The 23,965-nt window shown below is 36.1% G+C and overlaps 1 protein-coding gene across 1 annotated transcript in view; it reads right to left on the bottom strand.

The window, feature by feature from the left end:
- Positions 1-3,929: 3,929 nt before the first annotated feature.
- xpo4 (exportin 4) overlaps positions 3,930-23,965 on the bottom strand; it is a 99,401-nt gene continuing 79,365 nt past the window's right edge. Inside the window, exons 15-22 of the mRNA XM_043691920.2 lie at positions 23,047-23,221; positions 18,524-18,817; positions 14,899-15,079; positions 10,998-11,116; positions 10,537-10,667; positions 9,821-9,938; positions 8,206-8,298; positions 3,930-8,075 (exon numbers count right to left, since the gene is read on the bottom strand). Of these exons, the coding sequence (XP_043547855.1) occupies positions 7,878-8,075; positions 8,206-8,298; positions 9,821-9,938; positions 10,537-10,667; positions 10,998-11,116; positions 14,899-15,079; positions 18,524-18,817; positions 23,047-23,221 (1,309 nt within the window). The 3' untranslated portion in view covers positions 3,930-7,877. The remainder of the gene's footprint in view (positions 8,076-8,205; positions 8,299-9,820; positions 9,939-10,536; positions 10,668-10,997; positions 11,117-14,898; positions 15,080-18,523; positions 18,818-23,046; positions 23,222-23,965) is intronic.

The raw sequence follows: 23,965 nt of genomic DNA on the forward strand, positions 1-23,965 counted from the left end.
GTTGGAGGATTTGAGCTATAGGGAGAGGCTGAACAGGTTGGGGCTGTTTTCCCTGGAGCGTAGGAGGGTGAGGGGTGACCTTATAGAGGTTTAAAAAATTACGAGGGGCATGGATAGGGTAAATAGGCAAAGTCTTTTCCCTGGGGTCGGGGAGTCCAGAAGTGGAGGGCATAAGTTGAGGGTGAGAGGGAAAAGATATAAAAGAGACCTATGGGGCAACGTTTTCCACACAGAAGGTGGTACGTATATGGAATGAGCTGCCAGAGGAAAATGGAGACTGGTACAATTGCAATATTTAAGAGGCATTTGGATGGATATATGAATAGGAAGGGTTTGAAGGATATGGGCCGGGTGCTGGCAGGTGGGACTAGAATGGGTTAGGATATCTGGTCGGCATTGAGGGGGTGGACTGAAGGGTCTGTTTCCATGCTGTACATCTCTATGACTATTTGAAAGTTAAGCCAAATATGTTGAAAAATATTACTGTTTAGTAAACAAACATAACTGTCAGTTCTTTAAGTCATAAATGTGTTTGCTGGCCTTCTCCACATAGCCCATTGCTACTCTAAACAATTAAAGATCAGTTTGTGGAGAAAAGTAAATTGATACTGCATTATCTAAAATCCAAACTGCATACTTTAATTGACTTGGAAAATAGCCATAGTATTTGATAAAAATAATTAAATGTTTAGTATTGCAAAATCATGCTGAAATTAGATGACTTATTAAATCTGTGGAAACTAAAGTTAGGTGAAATGTCAGTTATACAACGGCAAAACAAAATTAAAAATCACAACACCAGGTTATAGTCCAACAGGTTTATTTGGAAGCACTAACTTTCGAAGTGCTGCTTCTTCATCAGGTGGTTGTGGTGCAGGACTATAAGACTCAGAATTTATAATAAAAGGTTACAGTGTCATACAGCTGAAATATATTAAACAAACTTAGATTAAGTATTTCATCTTTTAAATAGCGTGTTCTGGGATTTACATATTAATAAACCGAATCTAGCAAAACCATTCTAAAAGATGAAAGACTTAATCTAAGTTTGTTTAATATATTTCAGCTGCATGAAAGTGTAACATTTTGCTATAAATTGTGTGTTTTATGGTCTTGCTCCACAACCACCTAATGAAGAAGCAGTGCTTTGAAAGCTAGAGCTTCCAAACAAACCTGTTGGGACTATAACCTGGTGTTGTGCAATTTTTAACTTTGTCCACCCCAGTCCAACATTGGCACCTCCAAATCATAACTGCAAAACAATTATTCTCAAGAACAAATTCTTACTACTTAAAATTTCTGTGACACAAAACTTAAAATGGTCAAAAAGAGTTTGGATGTAGGTTTGCTCGCTGAGCTGTAAGGTTCATTTTCAGACGTTTCATCACCATACTAAGTAACATCTTTAGTGAGCCTCTGGACAAAGCACTGCTGGTGTTCCTGCTTTCTATTTATATGTTTGGGTTTCCTTGGGTTGGTGATGTCATTTCCTGTTCTTTTTCTCAGGGGTTGGTAAGTGGGATCCAAGTCAATGTGTTTGTTGATAGAGTTCCAGTTGGATCATCAAAGACATCTTGGAAATGACTGCCAGACTATCCGATCCCTTGGCATCATGGTAGCCCACAAACCTACCACTAAAACAGCAGCTCATGAACTTGAAAGACCATATACAGACAAAAAGCAAAACTAATGTCATTTACAAAATACCATGCAAGAACTGTAACAACACTACATTGGACAAACAGAAAACTAGCCATGATTCATGAACATCAATTAGCCACAAACAACATGACCCTCTCTCACTAGTATCCTTATATACTGATAAGATTGGACACCACTTCAACTGCGACAACTCTTCCATCCTAGGACAAGCTAAACAGAGACATGCATGAGAATTCCGAGAAGCATGGCATTCCAACCGGAACTCTACCAACAAACACATCCAGTTAGATCCCATTTACCACTCCGAGAAAAATAGGAAATTACATCACCACTGGAAATGACGTCACCAACCCAAGGAAACCCAAACATATAAATAGAAAGCAGGAAACACCAGCAGTGCTTCGTCCGGAGGCTCACTGAAGATGTTATTTAGTAGGGTGACGAAACATTTGAAAATGAACCTTCCAGCTTAGCGAGCAAACCTACATCCAGAACCTCAACCTGAGCTACAAATTTTCTCAAAACTTGGTCAGAAAGATTGTTTGATTTTAATTTAGGCAAAGGCTGCATAACAAGTTAACCATTTGCAAAGAGTAAAGTTAATAGCACATAATTGTCAGAATTGGAATGGACTGTTATAGTACTGTTGAAACAAGAATTACAGCTCTGACTCAGAAGCAGTATTCTCACTCAGGTCAGAAGGTCTACACAAGCGCAGTTTATTGTATTATTAGAGGTGCTGTGAGTTGGATGAGAGATTAAATTAGCATCTCTTCTGCAGCTCAGATGGATAGAAGATCCATTACACTATTTGAAGAGCAGGGGAATTTTCTTGGTGTCCTTGTAAGTACTTTACCTTAACCAGCATCATTCTTTTGTAGATTAACTAGTCATAGTAGTGTGCAAATTGGGTGCTGTATTTGTTTTCATTGTAACAATAACCAACTTTGAAAGTGATTCATTGGCTGTACAACAGTTGAGAGACACTAGAAAAACACAAGCTCGTTATTACTTTAACTCATGCTAGTGATTACAGTATAGCATGTCTCCGCTTTGTCAATTTGATACTTAAAGTTTAAGGTAATTGCTTGCAATACAGTAGTCACATTTGAAATGAACACCAAATTGTTTCAAAATGTTAACATTCACTTGTATACACCTAATATATTGTTCTGTTCAACCTGCTTTTCAAGGAAATGTTGATGAATAACAGGTAATACTGTCAAATATAGTACAGTCTGAAATGAACAGTATTATATCAGGTGATTAACAAACAGAACTCCAGTAATATATATATTTAATCTATGATTCAATTTACAATTGAAATAGGACTACTTTAAAGGGGAGGGGTTACTTGGTATAGTGGTAATGTCACTGGTCTAATAATCCAGAAACCCAGGAAAACACTCTGGGGATATGGAATTAAATTCTTGAACTCAGTTAATAAATTTGAGATGTAAAGCTTATTTCAGTATTGGTGAACATGATAACACAATCCATTGTCATAAGAGCCCATCTTGTTCACTAATGTGCTCTTAAAATTGGCTAACAAACCACTCAGTTCAAGCACAGTTAGAGATGGACATCAAATGCGGGCTGTGCCAGACAACCACATCACCCAAAGAAGAAAAAAAAATACTTTAATAGATCATGCTTCCTTAGAAAATTGTGGATTTGAAAATCACCACTCTCTCAGGTCCCAGCATTACTATCTAACCAACACTAATAATCTGAAACATAATTGCGATCTAACAGGTATTCTAATTTATTAAATACTCCTGGATTTTAAGCAGTATATTTTAGAAAATTGCTAAGCTTGAAGAGACTTGATTTCTCCTCATACAGACTCAATATACTAGGCAGGGGGATGGTCACAATGGGAAATAATATATAGATTCAAAAGTCATGAATCAATTTCCAATAAATTTTAAAAAATAATTAATAAATGACAAAGTTGATAGTAAATAGGTGAATGAAAACAAGTTCTCGCAAGTTACTTCAAAGCTTCTACCAACAAAACAAAAACATTTTATAAAAAACGATTTTACTTTACAATGTTGGTATTTCAAATTCCACCAATAATGTATCCTTAATTATAAAAGGATATTTAAAACCCTCAATTTAGTGTTAACTATAATTAGTGGTACATTGCATGCTTGGAACAAGTGCTGAATGAATTAAAAATGTTTTTAGTCTTTTTATTGTTTAGATGTGGTGAGAACAAGCCTGGAAACAAAACCAAATTTTATTGTGACAGATTATTTAAACAGCAGCCAAAGTTTATTTGGTCGTTACCGCATATATACAGAGAAACATTCCATGTGGAGTTTTGTTTTTAAAAATGTATCTTGTACTATGCAAGAAGGGTAGACTATGCAATAGTCAGAATTTCACTGAACTCAACTGCACCAAGACATTATATTTTTATATAAGAACACTTATATGATACATTTTAGGCGAGACATCCCCAAAACATATCCTCAAACTTTTACAATTCCTTCTATGTGCAATTAAAAAGAATTTAAATGATCAAAATTTCTATAAAATAATGTACATAAAATGGTGCTTGCACACATTAGGATGTAATAAAACATGACAAAATAAATCACAAGTAGTACAAAACAATGCACAAAACAGAAGACTAATCATTTAAATGCATCACAGTTGTTACCTAATGCATAACCACACAAACTGGTTACACATCAAGAAAAGCTATGATTCATTCAAGACAAATCCCAGAAGAATTAAAAAAAAAGTCACAGTAGTTGTCACATGGCAGCAATCAACAGAGTATTTCCATTTTCTTGACCTGCAGTATTTCACAGCATAGTTAAATACTTTTGTTCAACAGTCCTAGATATTCCTGGTCAGAGTAGGGACTGAAACCATGGAATTGCAACTAAAATGTGGCATTATTTAGAAATGTTTAAAGTATCACAGCCAATAGTGAATAGGCATTAATCCTTTATCTATAACTTATTTTTATACAAGTTTTAATTGTTTAAGCACAACTTGGCTTTTAGCAATTTAATTTAAATTTGATGATTAACTTAGCCAACAAAATAGTTTCAGCAGTTTAACCTTGTGTAGGATAGAAGCTATTTGAATAACATGATAAAATGGTAATATAACTTTTCATGGACTTCGAATTTATACCGAGTCCAACCATCCTTTTGAACATACATTCCAACACAATACAACATTAAGCGACTGCTGAGTAAATCTGTACAATACATCTCTTTCTCTACCACCCCACTTTTCTGTATCTAACACAGTAGGTTCTATTTCCATCACTAAAAGAATCTGTCTTCAGCATGTATTTGCAATATTCTGTTGGTACAAACAGTTCAGACATACAATCAGGTTGCCTTATCACTATCATGAAATTTGCATAAGGTGTACTACTCTGCTATGGAACATACGCGGCAAAGAAGATTCATTAGTTCATCGTACTGATCATCTCATCTTGTAATCCAGTAAAATCATTTTTGATGGGTAAACTAAAGAGTACATCTTCCAGAACCATAAATGAAGGGAATGGGTAGGGAAAATAGGGAAAATCAATGTTCATTTTTGTTAGGTAACATTTTAAGCTACATTTTGTGCTTAAATTAGTTGAAACTTTGTATTATCTTCCAATAAGGTACAATTTGTACACATACAACTCCTTCAAACTTGATTTAAGTATCACAATCTTCTGGTATATCAAAATAGTTATCACCAATTTACACTAAAGAAAACAAAAACCTGCGATGTTGAAGATCTGAAATAAAAAATACAAAAAGTTAAGAAACTCAACAGATCTGGCAGCATCTGGAGAGAAAGAGAAACAGAGTTAAATGTTTTGAGTCTAATATGACTCATTTTCTGAAGTGGGAACTTCAGGGTTCTGAAGAATGACATTGGACTGGATACGTTAACTCAGTTTCTCTCTCCACAGATGCTGTGTTCCTCAAACAGGATTTTTATTTATCACAAATTTCCATGATGATAATCCAAAAAAAGGAGGAACATTGATGCAAATTATTGCAATGGTTGACATGTACTATTTGCATTTGGAATAAAATATGCTGAACACCAAAAAGAATGCTGATTTCAAGCACTCATATTCACTCACCTTTTCTTAGAACAGATGCACAAACATGGCATGCTTATATTAATAATAATTTGATTAAAAAACACAATCAATTGATATGGTTCCCAGCATGTTCTTTAACCATGTTACTGGCCAGCTTTCAAAAATCAGTACAGACTTAATTTAAAATAAACAAAGTAGCTGAAAATAATGTAGAATGCTGATTCAAATGTTTCATCGTTAAATAATAACCTTCACTTTGTACATTGAGTTTTGAAGTCCTAAGGTGGTAAGCGGTCAAACAGAATTGTGCCATTGGTCAGCTAAAAGAACCTTCAAACAAAACAGGATATTTTTGAAGAGCACTGGCGTTTTGGAAATACTACAAAGCAAAATAAATTAGTTTCCTACAGAAAATTGAACTACTACACTGTCTACAGAGATTTTCAAGTGTATATTTTCTCCTTAGTAAATTAGGTCTGATATTCTAGAAGTGAAAAACAAAACAAAAATGCAGCAACTATTCCATTAGCTACTTTAATTTTATTTTAAATTGAGTGTGTTGAGAGATCCATACAAAATTCACTTAATTGGTTTGCTGGCCTCAAAAGAAACTAAGCCAAGTACAATTATTTTCTTCAGTAGTTTCGACATACAACCTGTACAAGTTCATCAATGAGGATCCTCTTTCTTCTTGAGAGAGCATTAAAAAAGACACCAATACTGGAATGAAAATACACAGTAAGTTAATTAACATTGAAAAGGGAACAATTTCGGATTGAGGCTTTCATTAGAACCGATCACATCCAAAATCTTTCTCTTTCAGATGCTCAGTGACCTACTGCACATTTTCTGTTTCACTTTTTTAAATGGTGACCACAAGCTTTGTTCACTTCATCCCTATATTTAAAACTTGCATGTTCATTCTCAATTCTCTCATCCTGATTAGTTTCATTTTTGGAGTCCTGAATATGCTGTGCAGTATAATATGCAGTTACTCATGTATCTATATTGTGATTTGTTGTCCAACAGCTAGTCAAGGCAAATTTGTCACAAACAAAATGCCCAACAGTTTATTTACATTTATTCTGAAAGTGTTAAAAGTTTGATTGACTATACAACAGCATAAACTAGAGTTTGTTTTTAAACTAATGCCCAGTTTATCCTGGTGTGCACTTTTGAAAAATTCACACCCTAGAATTCATTATTGCTTAAACAGACACAAGAACCTAGCAGTGTGACAGTTCGGGTTTAAAATTTTGTTTTGTTGAACAAGTAAATTCCTTTAAGCTTTAATGTAGAACTTAAATGGCTTAATTTAGTATCCAGAATGATGACTTCCAATTTTTATGTAAATGTTAATACTACTTTTGACAACAAACAATGAGCAACTTTTCCTTTTTGGGAAGGGAAAATTACAAGAAAAAAGAACAACACAGAAGTTGCCACTTTGGCAATCCAGTTTCAGGTATTTCAAAACACAAAGGTTTCATATTTACAGAAAATAAGGCAACTGGTTACAATTCCTAAAGTTCACGGTTGGGAAGCAAAAATATATACTTTATTCTCAATAGCAGGCAGTACAAAGTGAATCTGAAATATTGTGTACTACGTGATCACTGCCTGATATGGAAATAAAATCAAGATTCAAATGCTACAATTTGGTGTTTTCTTCAGGTCACAAATAAATTCATATGCTGGAAAAAAATAAAGCTAATTTCAGCCACAGCATTTATAGCTGTGTATTTTGTCTACAGTGATTCCCTCAAAACAAGGGCTCAAATATAAACAATAAGACAGTTTATCTGGCCATTGGGCAGCTGGCTTAAACCAGACATGAAAAGGCACTGGATTCATTCACTGTGCCCATTCATCCATACATACCGGAATTCTTTAAAATACACTTTTCATTTTTTAAGTAAACAATTAGATTATATGACAAATCATGGCTAAGAAATACTGGCAACTGAATAGTGGTGGGTTCATCCTTCTGTTTTAATATGGTAGGATTAGACCAATTATCCTGAGTGTCTAAAATCCAAGATGGCAGGCAACAGCCTTGAAACAGGTATAAAATTCAGTCAGCTTTGATTTCCATGCTTTACAGTGCATTTTCAACAAAGGACTTTGCAGCTCGAGGCTATTTAACACATAAAAGACCACCAACATTTGCCATAAAGTCTTTAAGACTTTTTAGGAAGGCCATCCTCTGTTTGCGGTCTAGTGTAGGGGGAGTGCTGCTTCCAGTAAGACTGTTGAAGGCATCTGCTAATCGTTGATATATAACTGGATCCTGCTGGCTTGATAGTAGAGTTTCAACTAATTCTGAATACTCAGCCTATTGAAACAATACATGGAATGAATGATCAACTTCCATAAAAAAAGTACATTAGAAAATATAGCATGCAGAATCTGAAATGAATTCATTTGGAAGAAAGGTAAGGAAAAGAGGAATTTAAACCATTTACCTGATGCAGACATACTAATGTGTAGAAGGCTTCACCTGCAGCATCAGTGAGTTCCGCACTGTGCTTCTGCAATACCAGCATGTCAAAGACGAGCTGTAATGACAAACTCGACAGAATGAAAATACACACCAAGCACAGTAAGATAAAATTAGTTAATTTCAGTGCATTAGTGTACTGTGAAGGAAAAAGTGCAGTACCTAACCCAGCAAGCTTCAAGGTTCTTGACTTTTTAAAATATACCACCTCAAATCAGCATATTAGTAATGCCAGTAACAGATTTATAACCTGCATTTCATCTTTCTCGTATTGGCTTTAGAAATGAAGGTAGGAATGATTAGATAGACAACTCTGATAACTCTAAGAGGTGCACAATTCAGATCAGAACTGAATCATAATGAAATGGTAACTCCTATCTTCTTGCCATTTTCAATCAGGAAGCTGTAGACCACCAAATTTACATTAGAGCCTGGGTAGAGACCAGTAATGTTTTTGTTTAGATATTTGAGAGATCGCAGGTACTTACTATGAGAATAAAAGCCACAGACTTCCACAGTTTGAACTAACAAAAATAGATTTACAAGATTAGAACAGCAAAACTGTATATACTATGTACTCTAACCTCCAGTGTTGACATGGGGTAAATAAGGCTAACTAACCAATAGAATAATAGAATCCCTACTTTGTGGAAAGAAGCAATTCAGCCCATTAAAATCCACACCCTCCAAATAGCCCCCATGTTGCCCAGTGGTTAACTGTGGTCAACCATCACACAAAATACATTAAATAGCAAAGGTAGTAAAAATATTGACAACCACCTGATGAAGGAACAGTGCTCCAAAAGATAGTGCTTCTGAATAATCCTGTTGGACTATAACCTGGTGTTGTGTGACTTTTTACCTTTGTACACCCCAGTTCAACACTGGTCCCTCCAAATCATGTAGTAAAAATAGATCGCCAGATTTCTCAAAATCCTCCAAATGTTGGTTACTGTAGTCAGCAAGTTTCTTTACAATTTTACAGGAGATTCCAATTCTTCACTTTTGAAGATCTGGCTTTGAAACTTGGCAAAAAGCTCCATCATGAAACGCCTCCAAGATTGCTCACATCTGACAGTTCACTTTCCTTTCCTGGGACTGTGCTCTCCCAGATTCTGGAGACTGTACTTCAGCAACTGTTCACAGGCACAATTCCAGCCCTTTCTCAGTTAGCTAGCTTTACTAAGCTGGTATTCTCCTGGGTTTTTCTGAGCTCCAACAACTACACCAAGGAAATATTGCTTGTGGAATTCCCCTTCTCCCACTCACAGGTACACTGAATTTTTAATGACTCACTAGCTGCTTCTGAGCTCCCACAGCTTGAGATAGCTCCAAAGATAGTCCAACACTTAGTTGAACTTACTGGCTTGCAGGACTTCTGAGTTCCAAGTGCTTAGAGAGCCTGCAACAGCTGCTCAAACTGAGCTTTCTCTGGCTGCCAACCACCCAACTTACCAGTATCCTGAAGATTGCCACTTTCTGCTTTGACTATCCACATCTCCTGAACAGGTTTCACTATGACCACATAAAATGTGGTCAGAAGAATTAGTTAATGGCAACTTCACCAATATAAATTGTACCTTGAGAAAATGCCTGGTTGCAGCGAAGAGTGGTGATTCTGCCTCTTGAGCCTTTGCACATGTTTCAGCCAAAGGTGTGAGGGCTTCCAAACATAGCTGGGAAACTTCAGACGTCATTCTAAAGGAAACGGTTAAGGAAAGATGCAGAACTTCCATACAATGCTCAAAGTTTAATGGAAACAGGATTTGGGAGAACAATTCAATTGAGATCTATTCTATAAATGAACAAACACATTAAAAATGTAAGTCACAATGTGTCAAAATTCCAAGGACACAAAGATATGCAGACTGATTTTTGCAGTTCAGAGGATTATAGAATAAATTGTGCCCTGCTCATATCCATTCAGTTGTAAACAAAACCCACAATCTCAATTAAGGGACTATTTAACTGTTACCTACCTTCTATTATCCTGTTAAAAAGAACTTCACAGAAGTTCAGTAAATTACTGAAAATTAAAGATCAAATGTCAAAGACATTGCAGAGCCATACAATGCTTTCTACATTCTTTCTAAAATGAAGACTGGACCTTAGCAATAATATGAGCAAAAGCACTATTTAGTTACTTAAGGAATATTAAATGTGCAACTTCTCTTAGTTTCTGGAGAGAAAAGTCTGAGATTGTCCATATACAACACAAACTCATCAGTCTGAGATACAAACCAAACATTTGATATCATTGTTATAATTCCCATAAATCAGACATTCCGAAGGATACGAAGTCATCCCCAATTCCAAAGAGTACATAAGACTCTTAAAAAGTTCTTCAGGAAGTTGCGGTATTTTCTCTGGAAATATCTCACAGATGAAGGTGATTAATTTGTAATACTGGTTACACAATGATGGGAACTAGTATGACAAAAAACAAAATTTTTGAAAATATGATCTAACTTATTACACATCCAATATGGTTAGCAAAAAGACAGGACACATGCATCATAAAATTACGCAGAAGTGTAACTGTCAATTATATCCATCCCCTAATGTCCATATAATTTCATGACCTGGTGATTTTAAATTCTAACAAGGTGTATTGTTCTATTGATTTATTCTGTTCTTCACTCTGACAAGCTAAATTACTAATAACAAAATTGTTCCTAGTTTCTGGTGATAGGAAGTAGAAAAGGAATTGCTTTACATTATTTTTTACTTGTTTGGCATGTTTAAGAAAAATGTTACCTTTAGTAAGTCTTGTGACATAAGTGGCAGTACAATATTCACTCCATAAAGGACTACATCAGCAGCTGACACTGATCTGTTTCCAGGCTGTCCAGGTTCTTGACCACGGAATACTTCATCTAAACAGGAAACAGTTTACATGAGGGCTTATTTTAAGACACTTATTAAACGATCAACAGTAATTAAAGTCCATGAAGTGTTAATGAGCTGGGTAAGGCAGCATAAACTTGCATGTAACATTTCAGTTCTAGTGAAGATGGAAGAATACAGTTTGTTATCATTTTGAACAGTGACATGACTTGCTTAAAGATGCTGTTTTTCATCAATCAATTAAAAAGCAAACTTCTCTAATACCTTTTTTGGGAAAAAGGTTGATTAGATATTTCAAGAAGAAAAAAGTTAATTTTGAAAAGATCTGATCTGATGAAAAAGCCAAAATCACTTTCCAACTGATTTATCGAAGTGTTAAAATTTCCACGCATCCTGCCATTCCAACATTAACTGCACCGGAGAACTACAGCTAAACAAAATATCACTTTGACAAGCAAACACAAGAATCAATGTCCTATACTCTCTCAACAGCTTCATAAATTATGCATGACAAACTGCAACAGTGTAAAGTGAAGGGTGGATGGGTTTTTTTCCCATCCATCTACCATTTGTCAATCTAATTCCACAACATTGTGACAAAAGTAGACAGGCAACAATTTATTTTCTCCTCTTTTCTCCCCAAGTAGCACAGCAGGGGTAAGTAGCTTGAGAGATGGTGAATTCAAATTCAGTCCCTCTACTTAGCACCACAGAATTTCAGTGCTGTAATGCTCTGCACTAGTTCTTATTAAACAAAGTGCTATATTTCATGTGTTAATTTCAATCCTTTTAAAAACAGATCATTGCAGTGCTCCAGAATACAAATGCATTACAGTATTGTTATTGTGCATTCCTGTAATTTTACAGTGTCACTAGTTGTCATAATTTATATATGATATTAGTTTGAAATTCTTTGCACCTTAGTCATGTCTTAACTGTGAAGTGTGCTGATAATTGTGTCCCATTGTCACATAAGGTGTCATAAAAGGCACAAAATCCCAATCAGACCACCAAGATGACCAACTTGCCTGATGAATTGCTATTCGAGACAACTACCATTAACTGAAAATAATTTAATTTATTGTAACACACCTAATTTTAACAATTGGTAGAGAAAGGAAAGGATTCCAGCTATGTGACTTAAACTATGCCCCTTTGAAAACCCCAGATTCATCCACATACTCACAATTAAGACAAACAAAAAAGTCTGACACATTATGGATGGATAAACAAAAATACAGCAAACCAAATTTCCAAAGATCAAAAATCAATAGCTGAAGGGTAAGTTAAGTTGTCTCTCAGTTCCTTTTGCTTTCAGCAACAATTGCACTATTTTTGATACTTCAACAAGTCCTTTCTTTTTGGAATATTTCTTTTAAGCTTTTTTGGTTTTCTTGCCTCTTTGCCCACATGGAGAGAGGAAAGAAAGACATGTTTCGTTTGCCAACTGCTCTGCATTTACAACTTTGGTTCCTCTGCAGTTTATTGCAATCGCTATCTGTCTACTGTTTAAAAATTAACATTTGTCTTGGATAGCTAAACATGCACCACTGAATTTTTCCAGGTTGGAAAACTTGGTATTTCAGTGATATAACAGACACGTTTGCATTTCAGTTTAGAATTCAGAAAGCAAAATATACAGTTACTTACTTATCTCCACCCTTAAAAAGATCACCAGGAAAACTTTACACATATTCAAAACAACACAAAGTTATATTCTACCATCCTCACTCAATTTTTATGCTGAATTTAAATAATTCCTTGTCATTTTTCTCCCAAATTCTTGAAGTATTTCAGCATTACGACTGTGATAATGCATTAGTTACTGCATTAACTTTCCCAGCAATGTGAACATTTTTAATATTAAATAGTTGCATTGATAAACACCATCAGAACAATCTCAATTTCCTTGCAATTGTGATCCCATAGTCTCCTTTTCCAATGTAGACTTCTACTTCTGCTATTAGTTAATTTTAAAAGCATCCCAATGGCTTTTCTATTCCTGACTCACCATCTTGCAATAAGACTGCAACTACACCCAAGTTACCGGCATCAATTGACACTTTAAAAGTTGGTAAATTCAGGGCAGCACTTATTAGAATTGCCATCAGATTCTCAAAGGCTGCTTGGCACAATGGTAACAATATCACTTTTGCCTGTTTTTGTAATAAATCTTTTAAAGATGCAAGTGGGACTAGATTAATTTAGGATATCTGGTCAGCATGGATGAGTTGAGGCGAAGGATCTGCTTCCATGCTGTGTCTCTCTATGACTCTACAGCTATTGTGCTGACATTAGACACCAATTTCCATTAATGCCCAGCCATTCCTAGAAAGCTCAATTTTTCATTTCATTTTAGGAATAGGGAATCAGTATCTTCACTTTTGCTATTCTTGGCAACATTTTCCCTTGCCCTACAATGTGTTCTGGGCAACCTACCCCTACTTTCGAAAATTCACTCTTGGTAAAAGTTATGAAACCAGCTAACAGTAATTGCTTAAATAGGTCTACTTGCTTTACAGGTTTTCTGTAACGTAACTGTACATTACAGCATCATCTAAGAAGCACAAAGTTAGGTATTTTAGGTATACCTTGGTCCATTAGGATTTGAAATGTAGATGAGGCATTTTTAAAACCAAATGACACCATTCAACATTGTTACACCAAACGGATTATACCAAAGGTTGATATATCCTTAGCTTGTGTGTTAATGGTACTTGCCAGTACCTCTTCAACTGATCAATCTTAGAAGGAAATTAAACTTTGCCAACCCTATCAATACAATATTCCAACTGAAGTATTGGGTATGAATCTGTTATTGTAAAAATAAAACAAAGAACTGCAGGTGGAGATCTGAAAAACACAAACAGAAATTGCTGAAGAAACTCAGCATATCTGGCAGCATGTGTGGAGAGAAAACAGTGAACATTGAGGTCAGTGACCCTTCATCCGAACTAGAAGCAGCTAGGAAAAGGGGTTGTGTGGGCTGGTGGGAGGAAGGAATGAACATGTAGGTGGAGACAAAGCTTAGACAGAGAAAAAAAGCGATAGGCAAACAAAAAAAATAACAGTAAGCCAGAGAAAGAGAGAGGCTACATAGGTGATAATGGGAGCTTTGAGCAGTTGAGAATGGGTTGGCCGTGCTGAAAGCAACTCGTTTCAAGACAGGACCTGAATTGTGAGGGTAAGTACTGTAATAGACAAGGAAGGTGGTGTTCTTGGTCTGAAATTGATAAATTTAATGTTGAGTCCTGAAGACTGTAAAGTACCTAAGCAGATGATGAGGTGTTATTCCTCCAGCTTGTGTTGAGCTTTGCTGGAACACTGCAACAGGCCTGAGACAGAAATGTTGGCATGGGAACACAGAAGGTCAGGATGAGTTTACAACCGAACACAGGTGTTCTGCAAAGCAGTCACTTAATGTACAGGAAATTGCACTATGAGCACTGAGTACAGTACACTAAGTTGAATGAAGTGCAGGAGAAGTGCTGCTTCAGCTGAAAGATGCGTTGGGGACCTTGGATGATGAGGAGGGAGGAAATAAAAAGTGAAACACTCTGAAAGTATTCCCCCACAGCTTTGAAAAGCAGCATTATCTTGCACAGCTAAACTTGCGATCACTTGATGGTTCCAAGTTGAAAACCCCTCCTGGTACTTCAGCTTTACAGAAGTCCAATTCCATTCAAGCTTATAGACCAAAAAAGAAAAATGTATGGTTCCTTACAAAGTGAAAAATCTCTAATGATACACAAATTACACTGTTCTATGGTTTTGTTAACCAGCATTACTGTACACAACAATTAAAGCATACCTGTGTCACTGAAGTCGATAAACTCCTTTGATAGGAGATTAGTCAGAAGTTCCATAATGAGTAACAAGTCTTGATACTGTTCTTCTTCTGCTGCCACATCAGTCCTTTTCCTGCCTAAGCTGTTCTTAGAGTAAACCTGTAGTAGCGTCAGACAAGCTTCGTACAACTTCATGGCTTTTGACTAAAAATTAAAAAATGATGTTAGATTGATGGAATACTTACAAAACTTAATGTAAACCTGCATTCCAAACAGGCAATGGACTTTGTTCCCTGTTATAAAAGTAACTTCTGACAATGAAGTTGACAAATGTATAGAGATGAGCAGGTGATTGATGCAAACATACAAATACTTATATTTGTATTGTGAAATAGGTTTTTTTAAAATATTCCAATACTTTAGGCAATTAAAGGATAGGGGATTATCCCATTATTTTGGATATTATGCAGTGTAATTTGCAGTGATTATTAACAAAAGACAACTCATTTATGTAGCAACCTTTACATGCTAAAGATGCCACAAAATGTTTTGTAGTAACTGCCACTGAATAACTTGAATGTTGTCACTATTAATATAGACAGGTGAAACAATACAGCAAGATCCCATAATGAATAAATTGCTCTGGTATTGGTTACCATTTCCATTTAACCAGGAGATCCCCTGCTGCTATTTGAAAAATGGATCTATTATGTGCAGGCTTTGTCTGAAAGATGACATCTGATAATGCAGCCTACTTTTTTTTTTAATAATAGTGCAACAAAGCATTAGTGTCGATTAAATTCCAAGTTTGGAATCTGAACCCAGAACTTCCTGATCCAGCAACCAGTGATACAACTTTATGTTTTTCGTAACAAGAAGTTACTGAACTAAGGGAAAGAAAATTTGCCAAAATTAAAGCATTTCTGTTTATAGGACAACAAAATGTGAAAGACCTTTCAAACAAAGACAATTTTAACTATGTTTCTCAATTATTTTTTTCCTCTGAATTCTTACATGCATTTATGCTTTTTAAAATTTTTTTTCATAACATTAGCTCGTATATGCAAAAAGCAGACACAGAGTCAGATTTTTTTTTCTGTTAATTCATTCAAACGCTGAAAAGCACTGGCACCCACGAGCCCACTGGTTCTTGTCCTTCTCTCGAAATAATTGGGAGAGCTGTCTTCTTGAATTGCTGCAGTCCTTGTAGCGTAGGTACACTTGTGATGGTGTCAGGGTTTTCCAGTATCTTAACCAATGACAGTGAAGAATGGGAATGTAGTTTAAAAGAGATTTTGCAGATGGTAGTGTTCCCATGTATCTGTTCCTCTCATTTTTCTTGGCAGTAGGTTCGAATACACCATTGCCATATTCCGCAAAATTTTTAACCATGTTCTTTGTCAACAATTCCTACCCCAAGCGAAAAGATTACCTTCAGTTATTTTTATTCATTCAAGGGAGTAGATTTTGCGACCTGGGCCAGCATTTATTACCCATCTTTAGTTTGCTGTTTTGAAGGTGAGCAATGTGTGTGGCTGTGCAGTTGCTGGGAGGTTCCATCTTTGTGCAAGATGATGATTTCTTATTTGAATACATTTAGCTTTCAATTATTCAACATTTGACGGGAAATATGATACTTTCCCAAACAAATAAAGTGTTAATTTATTAGTGCCATTGATATTTATATTAAACCAGTCAAACTTCACATGATAAGCATTAAACTTCACATGATAAAACAGTGAAATTGTAATTTTTAGGGATGCATTCATTTGGGAAGCAATTGTTTGTTGTTCACAGAATGGAAACTTTGTCAATTAGCATATACTCAATCTTTTGTATATACCATGCAATGAATATTCAGTGCTGTGTTCAAGACAAAGTACTTCCAAAAAATTATTTCATGGGATGTGTGTGTTACTGGCTATGACCTTGAGAAAATTTCGTGAGTGATTATTGAATTGCAGCAGTCCACGTAGTGGAAGTGCCGGTATTGGACTAGACTGGACAAGGTCAGAAGTCACACGACACCAGGTTATAGGCCAACTGGTTTATTGGAAAATCACAAGTTTTCGAAGTGCTGCTCCTTCATCAGATGAAGTCGGATCAGTGTTCCAAAAGCAAATAAACCTGTTAGACTATAACCTGGTGTTGTGAGACTTCTGACCACAGTCTATGTACTGTAGGTATATGCACCCCACTGTTATGAAGGAAGTTTCAGGCAACAGCAACAGTGAAGGAATGGATATGGAGTTTAAAGTCAGGATGGTGTAAGGCTTGGAAAGGAAACATGCAGGTGATGGAATTCCTAAGCATCCACTCCTCTTATTCCTCTAGGTGGCAGAAGGCACCAAAGAAACCATGGTGAGTTACTGAGATGGCACGCACTGCTATCACTGTGCATCATTTGTGATGGGAATGAATGTTGAGGTGGTAGATATGGTGCCAATCAAGTAGGCTACTTTGTCCTGGATGGTGTTGGGCTTTTTTGTATGTAGTTGGAGTTATATTCCTCTATTCAAGCATTCTATTTCACTCTGTTTTGCATCCTGTGGATTGACTTTTGGGAGTCAGGAGATGAGTTACTGCAGAATTCAGACTCCGATCTGCTCTTGTAGCCACAGTATTTATGTGGCTAGTCCAGTTCAGTTTTGGATCAATGGTAACTTTGATGTTGAAGCTCCTGCTATGAACAATGTTAATACCAGTTATTGTCAAGGGGAGATGATTGAGTTTTCTCTTATTGCAAATGGTCATTGCCTATGTATGTCTTGAATGTTACTTCCCACTTAACAACTCAATGCTGAATGTTGTCCAGGTCTTGCTGCATATGCACACAGACTGCTTCAGGTTGCTGAGAAGCTGCAAATGGTGTTGAACATTGTGCAGTCAAACGTGAACATTGCCACATATTAAATGTGATAGAAGAAATGCAGCAGCTTAAGGTGGTTAGGATCAGACACTACCCCGGCGAAGTTCTGCAGTGATGTCTTTGACACTCAAAGACATATTGGCTCTTCTTGCCAATCAACAAAAAACAGAAAATCTCTGTAGAGATACATAACCAGTTTACTGATCCAACTGATGACAAATCTCACTGGAGGATTTTACATTCTAGTACTTATGAAATGTAGTATATCTGAATATCCTTCTTCAGTGGATAAAATATAATCTGTTCAGAACTTGCATCCAGTCCAAAACCATTTCCAATCAAACGTTTTCAATGAAATGAATTTTATGATCATTTTTAAGGAAATAGTTAGTCACATGGCATATAATCTTCCCCTCAACAGGTTTTAAAATGGCAATATAATCTTCACCTCAACAGTTTTTAAAACACCTTCATTCATATCCTATATATGTAGAGAGCAAAAATAAACACAAGCAGAGATGCACAAACAGGCAAAAGGCTAATATTTTGCTTTTGGACAAACATTTTACTCACTTACAATGATATAAAAACAGTGCAATTTGTTCTTCATCTTCATGAAAAGCAAGTACCTAAGACACTTCTTTTTCCCATGAAACAGGATACACCAACATTAACTGTGGGTGGGTGTAAATTATGAATCATTTAGTTGTTTACCAATGAAATGTCCTAACAAGTGAAGACATGCGAAAAAAAGAGTAGCTTTGACAGATTGTACTTACCTCTCCAAGGTAGCAGATTTGTTTATGTGCGACTTCAACAAAAACTTCTATGATCAAGTTAACAGTCTCAGGTGTATTCTTGTAAATTTCCATTAAACCAATGCAATTATTGAGAAAGTCCATTAAAAAGGTGAAGAGAATGGCCACGTTGTCTATTTGTGTTGCTTCAGCTATTCCACAAAGTGCCTCCAGTGTAGCAATGATCTCCTGTTTTACCTCTTCTTCCTGACAGACTTGCTGAAAGTTTTCTTGGTTGATAACATTAAGAAATCGCTGTTGGAGTGGCTGGAGAACCTAAAATTTTTTTTTAACAAATATAACAAAGTGATTCACATGGATTTTTTCTCATATCAATAAATATAATCAATATTTGCTGCTGGTGATGCTATGATCCTTCTTGGGGGTGACTGAAGTATGTGGAGAAGTATTCACTTAATTTTGAATTTAAAAATATTTCTACATTTCTACTGATAAATAATCAATGTCACAAAACAAGTACAAGTGTGCAGTCTAGATAATAGCTCAGCTTGCATTGTATCTTTGATCTCCTTGATGCTATTCTATGTGCTCGATGACATCCTGAAATGGAGTATTGCCTGATATAGCATAAATAATGATAAAAAACTGGATCATAGACCTGCTCACTCATTAGAGATATGACTGGTGATGCTTTAACCTGAGGGTCATGACAGCTCAAGCAAAGGAAGAGGTTGAGAAGGAGAGTCCCTCACAGTAACCTCAGCCAGTTTGGGAATTGAAACCATCACTTTTCTTCACAAAACAGCCATTTAGCCAACTGAGCTAACTGACTCCCAACTAACATTCACATGCTCCTTAACGTAAAACAAGACCTCAAAACACCTCACAGGATCATTATTGATCTAACAATTACAGAAACAACTTGGAGATATTAACTAAATGACTAGCAGATTGGTAAAAGAGCAAGATCTTAAGGCATGTCTTAAAAGAGGAAGGCTAGATAGAGAGGTACATAGAGGAAATTCCAGGGCTTAGGTCTTAAGTTATGATTTAGAATTTATTATACATGCTGTTATTCACAAATTAATTTTAAAGGATTATGGCAATGGTGTCAAACAAAATCAGAAATACAGCCAGATCAAGTTTTCATCTTGACACACAATGCATGATCTTACTTTAGCCGCCGCGATCTACTAACCCCTAAAGCTACAATCCTTTTTTAAACAGTCTGAACTTAACACTAGTGATGCTGCTTCAGGCTTTTCTTTGTACTGATTCTAACAGATGCTATTAAATAAACAAATTCCAATTAGCACTAGAATCAAATGGCTGTCGTGTCCCAATTACCTCTCAGCATTGAATGGTCAATGATTATGAATCAGTAGACCCAATTATGCTCATAATTGAGCAAATTGTGGTTGAACTACATTGGGTCAACGTCTGGCAACATTTTGTAGCACAAGAGTAATATTGTCAGCTAGCTTCCTTAAGATGGCAAAACATGAATTAAGCAACTGGCATTAAGATGTTGAAATTCCATTTACAGTTCACAATTTAAATAACCTACTTTAAGAGGGGAAACTGAAATGACTACTAATTAGAACCTTTCCTTAAGTGACAAGATCTGTATCATTTGAAAGATGTATCTTTGTATTAAAAAAATGCTCACTTTGCAAATGATCAAGTATTCAGTTAACCTAAGGAGGATCAATTGCCTTAAATTTCCATATCCTTATGGTACAGACTATTGGTGTTGATTAGTACCTCACACAATCAATCATTCTGTCTGACATACACCCGGCTCCCTGATGCAGAGTTACAAATGTGGCAATAAAGGATTTTGTCAGTTCAGAGAGGCCAAACCCATTGCATATCATAAAATTAACTAATTTTAATTAGGCTAGTGAGTTGTTAGGGTATGGAAATATTGAGAAATGTGATGAAAGCAAGTTCAGTTGAGGAATTCTAGGCAGCATTGGATGACTTGGTGTACAGGAAAATGGGGAAAAGGCAGAAGATTGGCACTAGGCAACAGAAACGATGCAGGCACAAAGGGATGAATGACCTTCTTCTGTACTACAGCAACTTTGTGACACTGTCCTTTGTTTTTAAGCTTTAAAGTCAGACACCGCTGTCTACATCGCCTCTAGCTCCTGTTCTGAAATTGCATTTAGTGACAGAAATTAGTTGTGCATTTAGTTCTGCCTGCATTAACCATTCTCTGCTACTAAATAGTCTGGTCAATTAAAACTGCGTCAGTTAAGTACAATTTTTACATGAGGATTTGCTGTACAGTTGAGAAGCATCTAAACAACAAAAATTGCACATTCCCTCTAGCCTTGACATTCTGAAACCACTTACTCACATCGCTCTGACTGCGTAATATTTAACATGTGGTGAAACATGGAGCATGGATATGCAGAGAATACAAGTGCAGAAGTAGAACCTATGTGGTTGAACAAATGTGTAATGATCCCTGCATGTCAAGTATATAGATGATGATCTTAATGGCACAGCCATGATGAGTAGGATGTCAGCAGAGCTTCAATCACATTTACAGCCTGGGGAAGGTGGCAGTTGTATCAGCTTAAGAAAACTTCTCCTATCAAATCAGTTACCTTAACGTGTAGATACTGAATGAATGATTGATGGCTCAGGGACTATCTATAAATTACATTAACTAGATCACTAAGTTGACAGTGCACCCTTTGAAAAGGGACTAAAGCATTTTTGGTTGTCACTTTCTGAGGGATCAAAGATCTATTAGATTCAGTGAAGGCATTCTTCTAATCCTCTATGGTAACCAAATCTTGTGGACATGGACATGTTGGTTTTGTGTCTTCGATATTGTTTTGCCTGAAATCAACAACATAGGAGCCCAGACAGAGTCAGAGTCGGTCTTTCATCAACCCACCACAAGATTCAAGGTGCTCACCTAGAAGGCTCACCTCTGTTAAGAAATTAATACTATTTTGCTGCATTTCAGGATGTCATCGAGCACATAGAATAGCAGCTAGAACAGCATTGGGAAAAGACCAACAAAAAAGGCGCAAAGTGACAAAGTTACAGGAATAAATAACTTGAATATATAATGCAAAAGAGTGAAGTAGCTCCTACATAACGAGAGAGAACAAGTGATCAATATGCTAGGCTCACAATTCAAATTTTACTTATATCTTAAAGAACTTGGTGAAAGAAAGGAGATGGTGTACCAAATAAACCTGGCACAGCACCTGCTTCCTTTCTACATGGATCAGGATGTCAGCATTAGCAATGTCTCCATCGAGCTCTTGATCATGTTCAGGGACACCAACTACCCACTCCTAGTTTCAAAACTCTGAATCTCACAACATGCTTTCACAATTTATTAAACTCTGCATTCGGTACACCTATGTTTGAGCATTTGACTAACTTGGAGAAAGTGAGGACTGCAGATGCTGGAGATCAGAGCTTAAAAATGTATTGCTGGAAAAGCGCAGCAGGTCAGGCAACATCAAAGGAGAAGGAGAATCGACATTTCGGGCATAAGCCCTTCTTCAGGCTTCTTCTTCTTCTTCTCCCTGAAGGGCTTATGCCCGAAACGTCGATTCTCCTTCTCCTTTGATGCTGCCTGACCTGCTGCGCTTTTCCAGCAACACATTTTTAAGTATTTGACTAACTTGTTGAATTTGCATGAAGGAAACTGCACATGCTGTGCCAAATGAGTGCAAGCCTCTACAATCCTCGTGAATCTAGCAATCTTGAAACATTTAATGGCTGCCAGGCAAATTAAGGAGAGCCCTGTCAAATTATATGACTTGCAATGTCCTATCACTTCATGCATTCAGTTGGCGGCATAAAAGTTAATATCTGTGGTGCCTTCATCTGACATTGTGAGAGCTTTATTTCCAATAAGTTTGATCTCAGATATGACTGCAATATTCAGATAGCCTTCACTGATTCCAGACTGAAGAGCACTTCTGAAAATAGTTTCAGTAATTGTGCCTAAGCTATCCAATCGGCCAGATGGGTAGTGTTGAGAATTCTGGCTCTCTTCTAATGCTGGTTGACTGATCTTGCTTTCCCCCCTCAATCGCTTATTACATCACTTCCACCAGCACGTGAATTCTCCTTATGCAGTTTTCAAATATTACATCAGTTGTAGTTTCAAAATAAAATGCCTTCTAAATATGTCCACCTGCAAAATTTTGCCTTTTAAAAGGTAGTGCTTTTTTTGGAAGATGGAAATGAAGACAAAAATAGCTGAACTTAGGATGTGATATGATCATTTGCACGGTACCATTTGCTATCACATTCAACATCCGCAAACTATATATTTTAGGTTATCAGTGTAGGCAGTGTATCCTCTACCAAATGGAACATATGTTTCAATAAAGCAACTAGAGATGCAAAAAGTAAATTAATATCCAAGACCAGTGGATTGAACAAAAAAGTTTCTTCATCAATATGCTCTTGATTTTAGAAACATTTAGTCCAATAGTTTACCTTAAAGATGCTAGAAACTTTGGAAAAATTGCCAACTTTGTCTATATTCAAATTCTCACCTCTGTCCAATACTGTTGTTTTGTTTCTGTATCCACATGAGCAAACCCTGCCAAAACTAGCGCTTTCATCAATGTTCGCTGCACACAGCTGGGAAGGTAGTTTAGTGGTGGACTTCGACTTGCATATTGTTTTGCCAAATTCCACCAATTTTCACATTTTATTACTAAATTAGCCCTAAAAGGAAACAGTTGTCAATTAAAACTACTGGAAAATATGTGTAAAACAAATGCAATTATCTGAATGTAGTTATGGCTTCATAATTAATACAACTGGCATTAAAATCTTGAACAAAAACAAGTACTTGTTTGAAAAAAATATATATTCTATACTTCTTTGTATGCTATTAAGTGGCTACAAAAACCTGCAGCATCAAATAAAACTATTCTCTCAAAATATATTTTTGATGTGTCAGTAGCTTTAGACTGAGAAATCATTTGATTATTTTAGAATATATTTGGGGTGCTCACACTTGAACTTTTATATACAATACAGTTTAGAACATTAAAGTCATTAGTCAATAAGCTACTCGACAAATTATTCCAAACTAAAAGTCCATGCAGTCAATTCTTTTGATAAACATTCAAATGGCTACATGATAATTGCCAAAAAACACAACATAATATTCTTAATGAAGTCATATCATCAAGTGCTGGCCACCTGCTTGAGGCTAACAACCATGATAAAAGTATCATGAGCTTCTAACAAGTCAATTCAGTGAGGCAGTGTGTGACTAAGAAAATGCTTGGAGAAACAACTAAAGAAGCCATTAAATATTCTTATGCTGAAAAATTACATTCAAATAGAATCAAAAAAGGAAGAACTTCATGGAAAAAACTAATTGGTTCTATAAACATTAAATATAATTTGTGAGTTTATACCAAACAGAACAGAATACAAGAGCAAAGAATTCATGATAAT

This window comes from Chiloscyllium plagiosum, unplaced genomic scaffold (assembly GCF_037043375.1).
Source record: "Chiloscyllium plagiosum isolate Xiang-an unplaced genomic scaffold, Cpla_swu_hap1 HiC_scaffold_6, whole genome shotgun sequence".
Classification (NCBI taxonomy): domain Eukaryota; kingdom Metazoa; phylum Chordata; class Chondrichthyes; order Orectolobiformes; family Hemiscylliidae; genus Chiloscyllium; species Chiloscyllium plagiosum.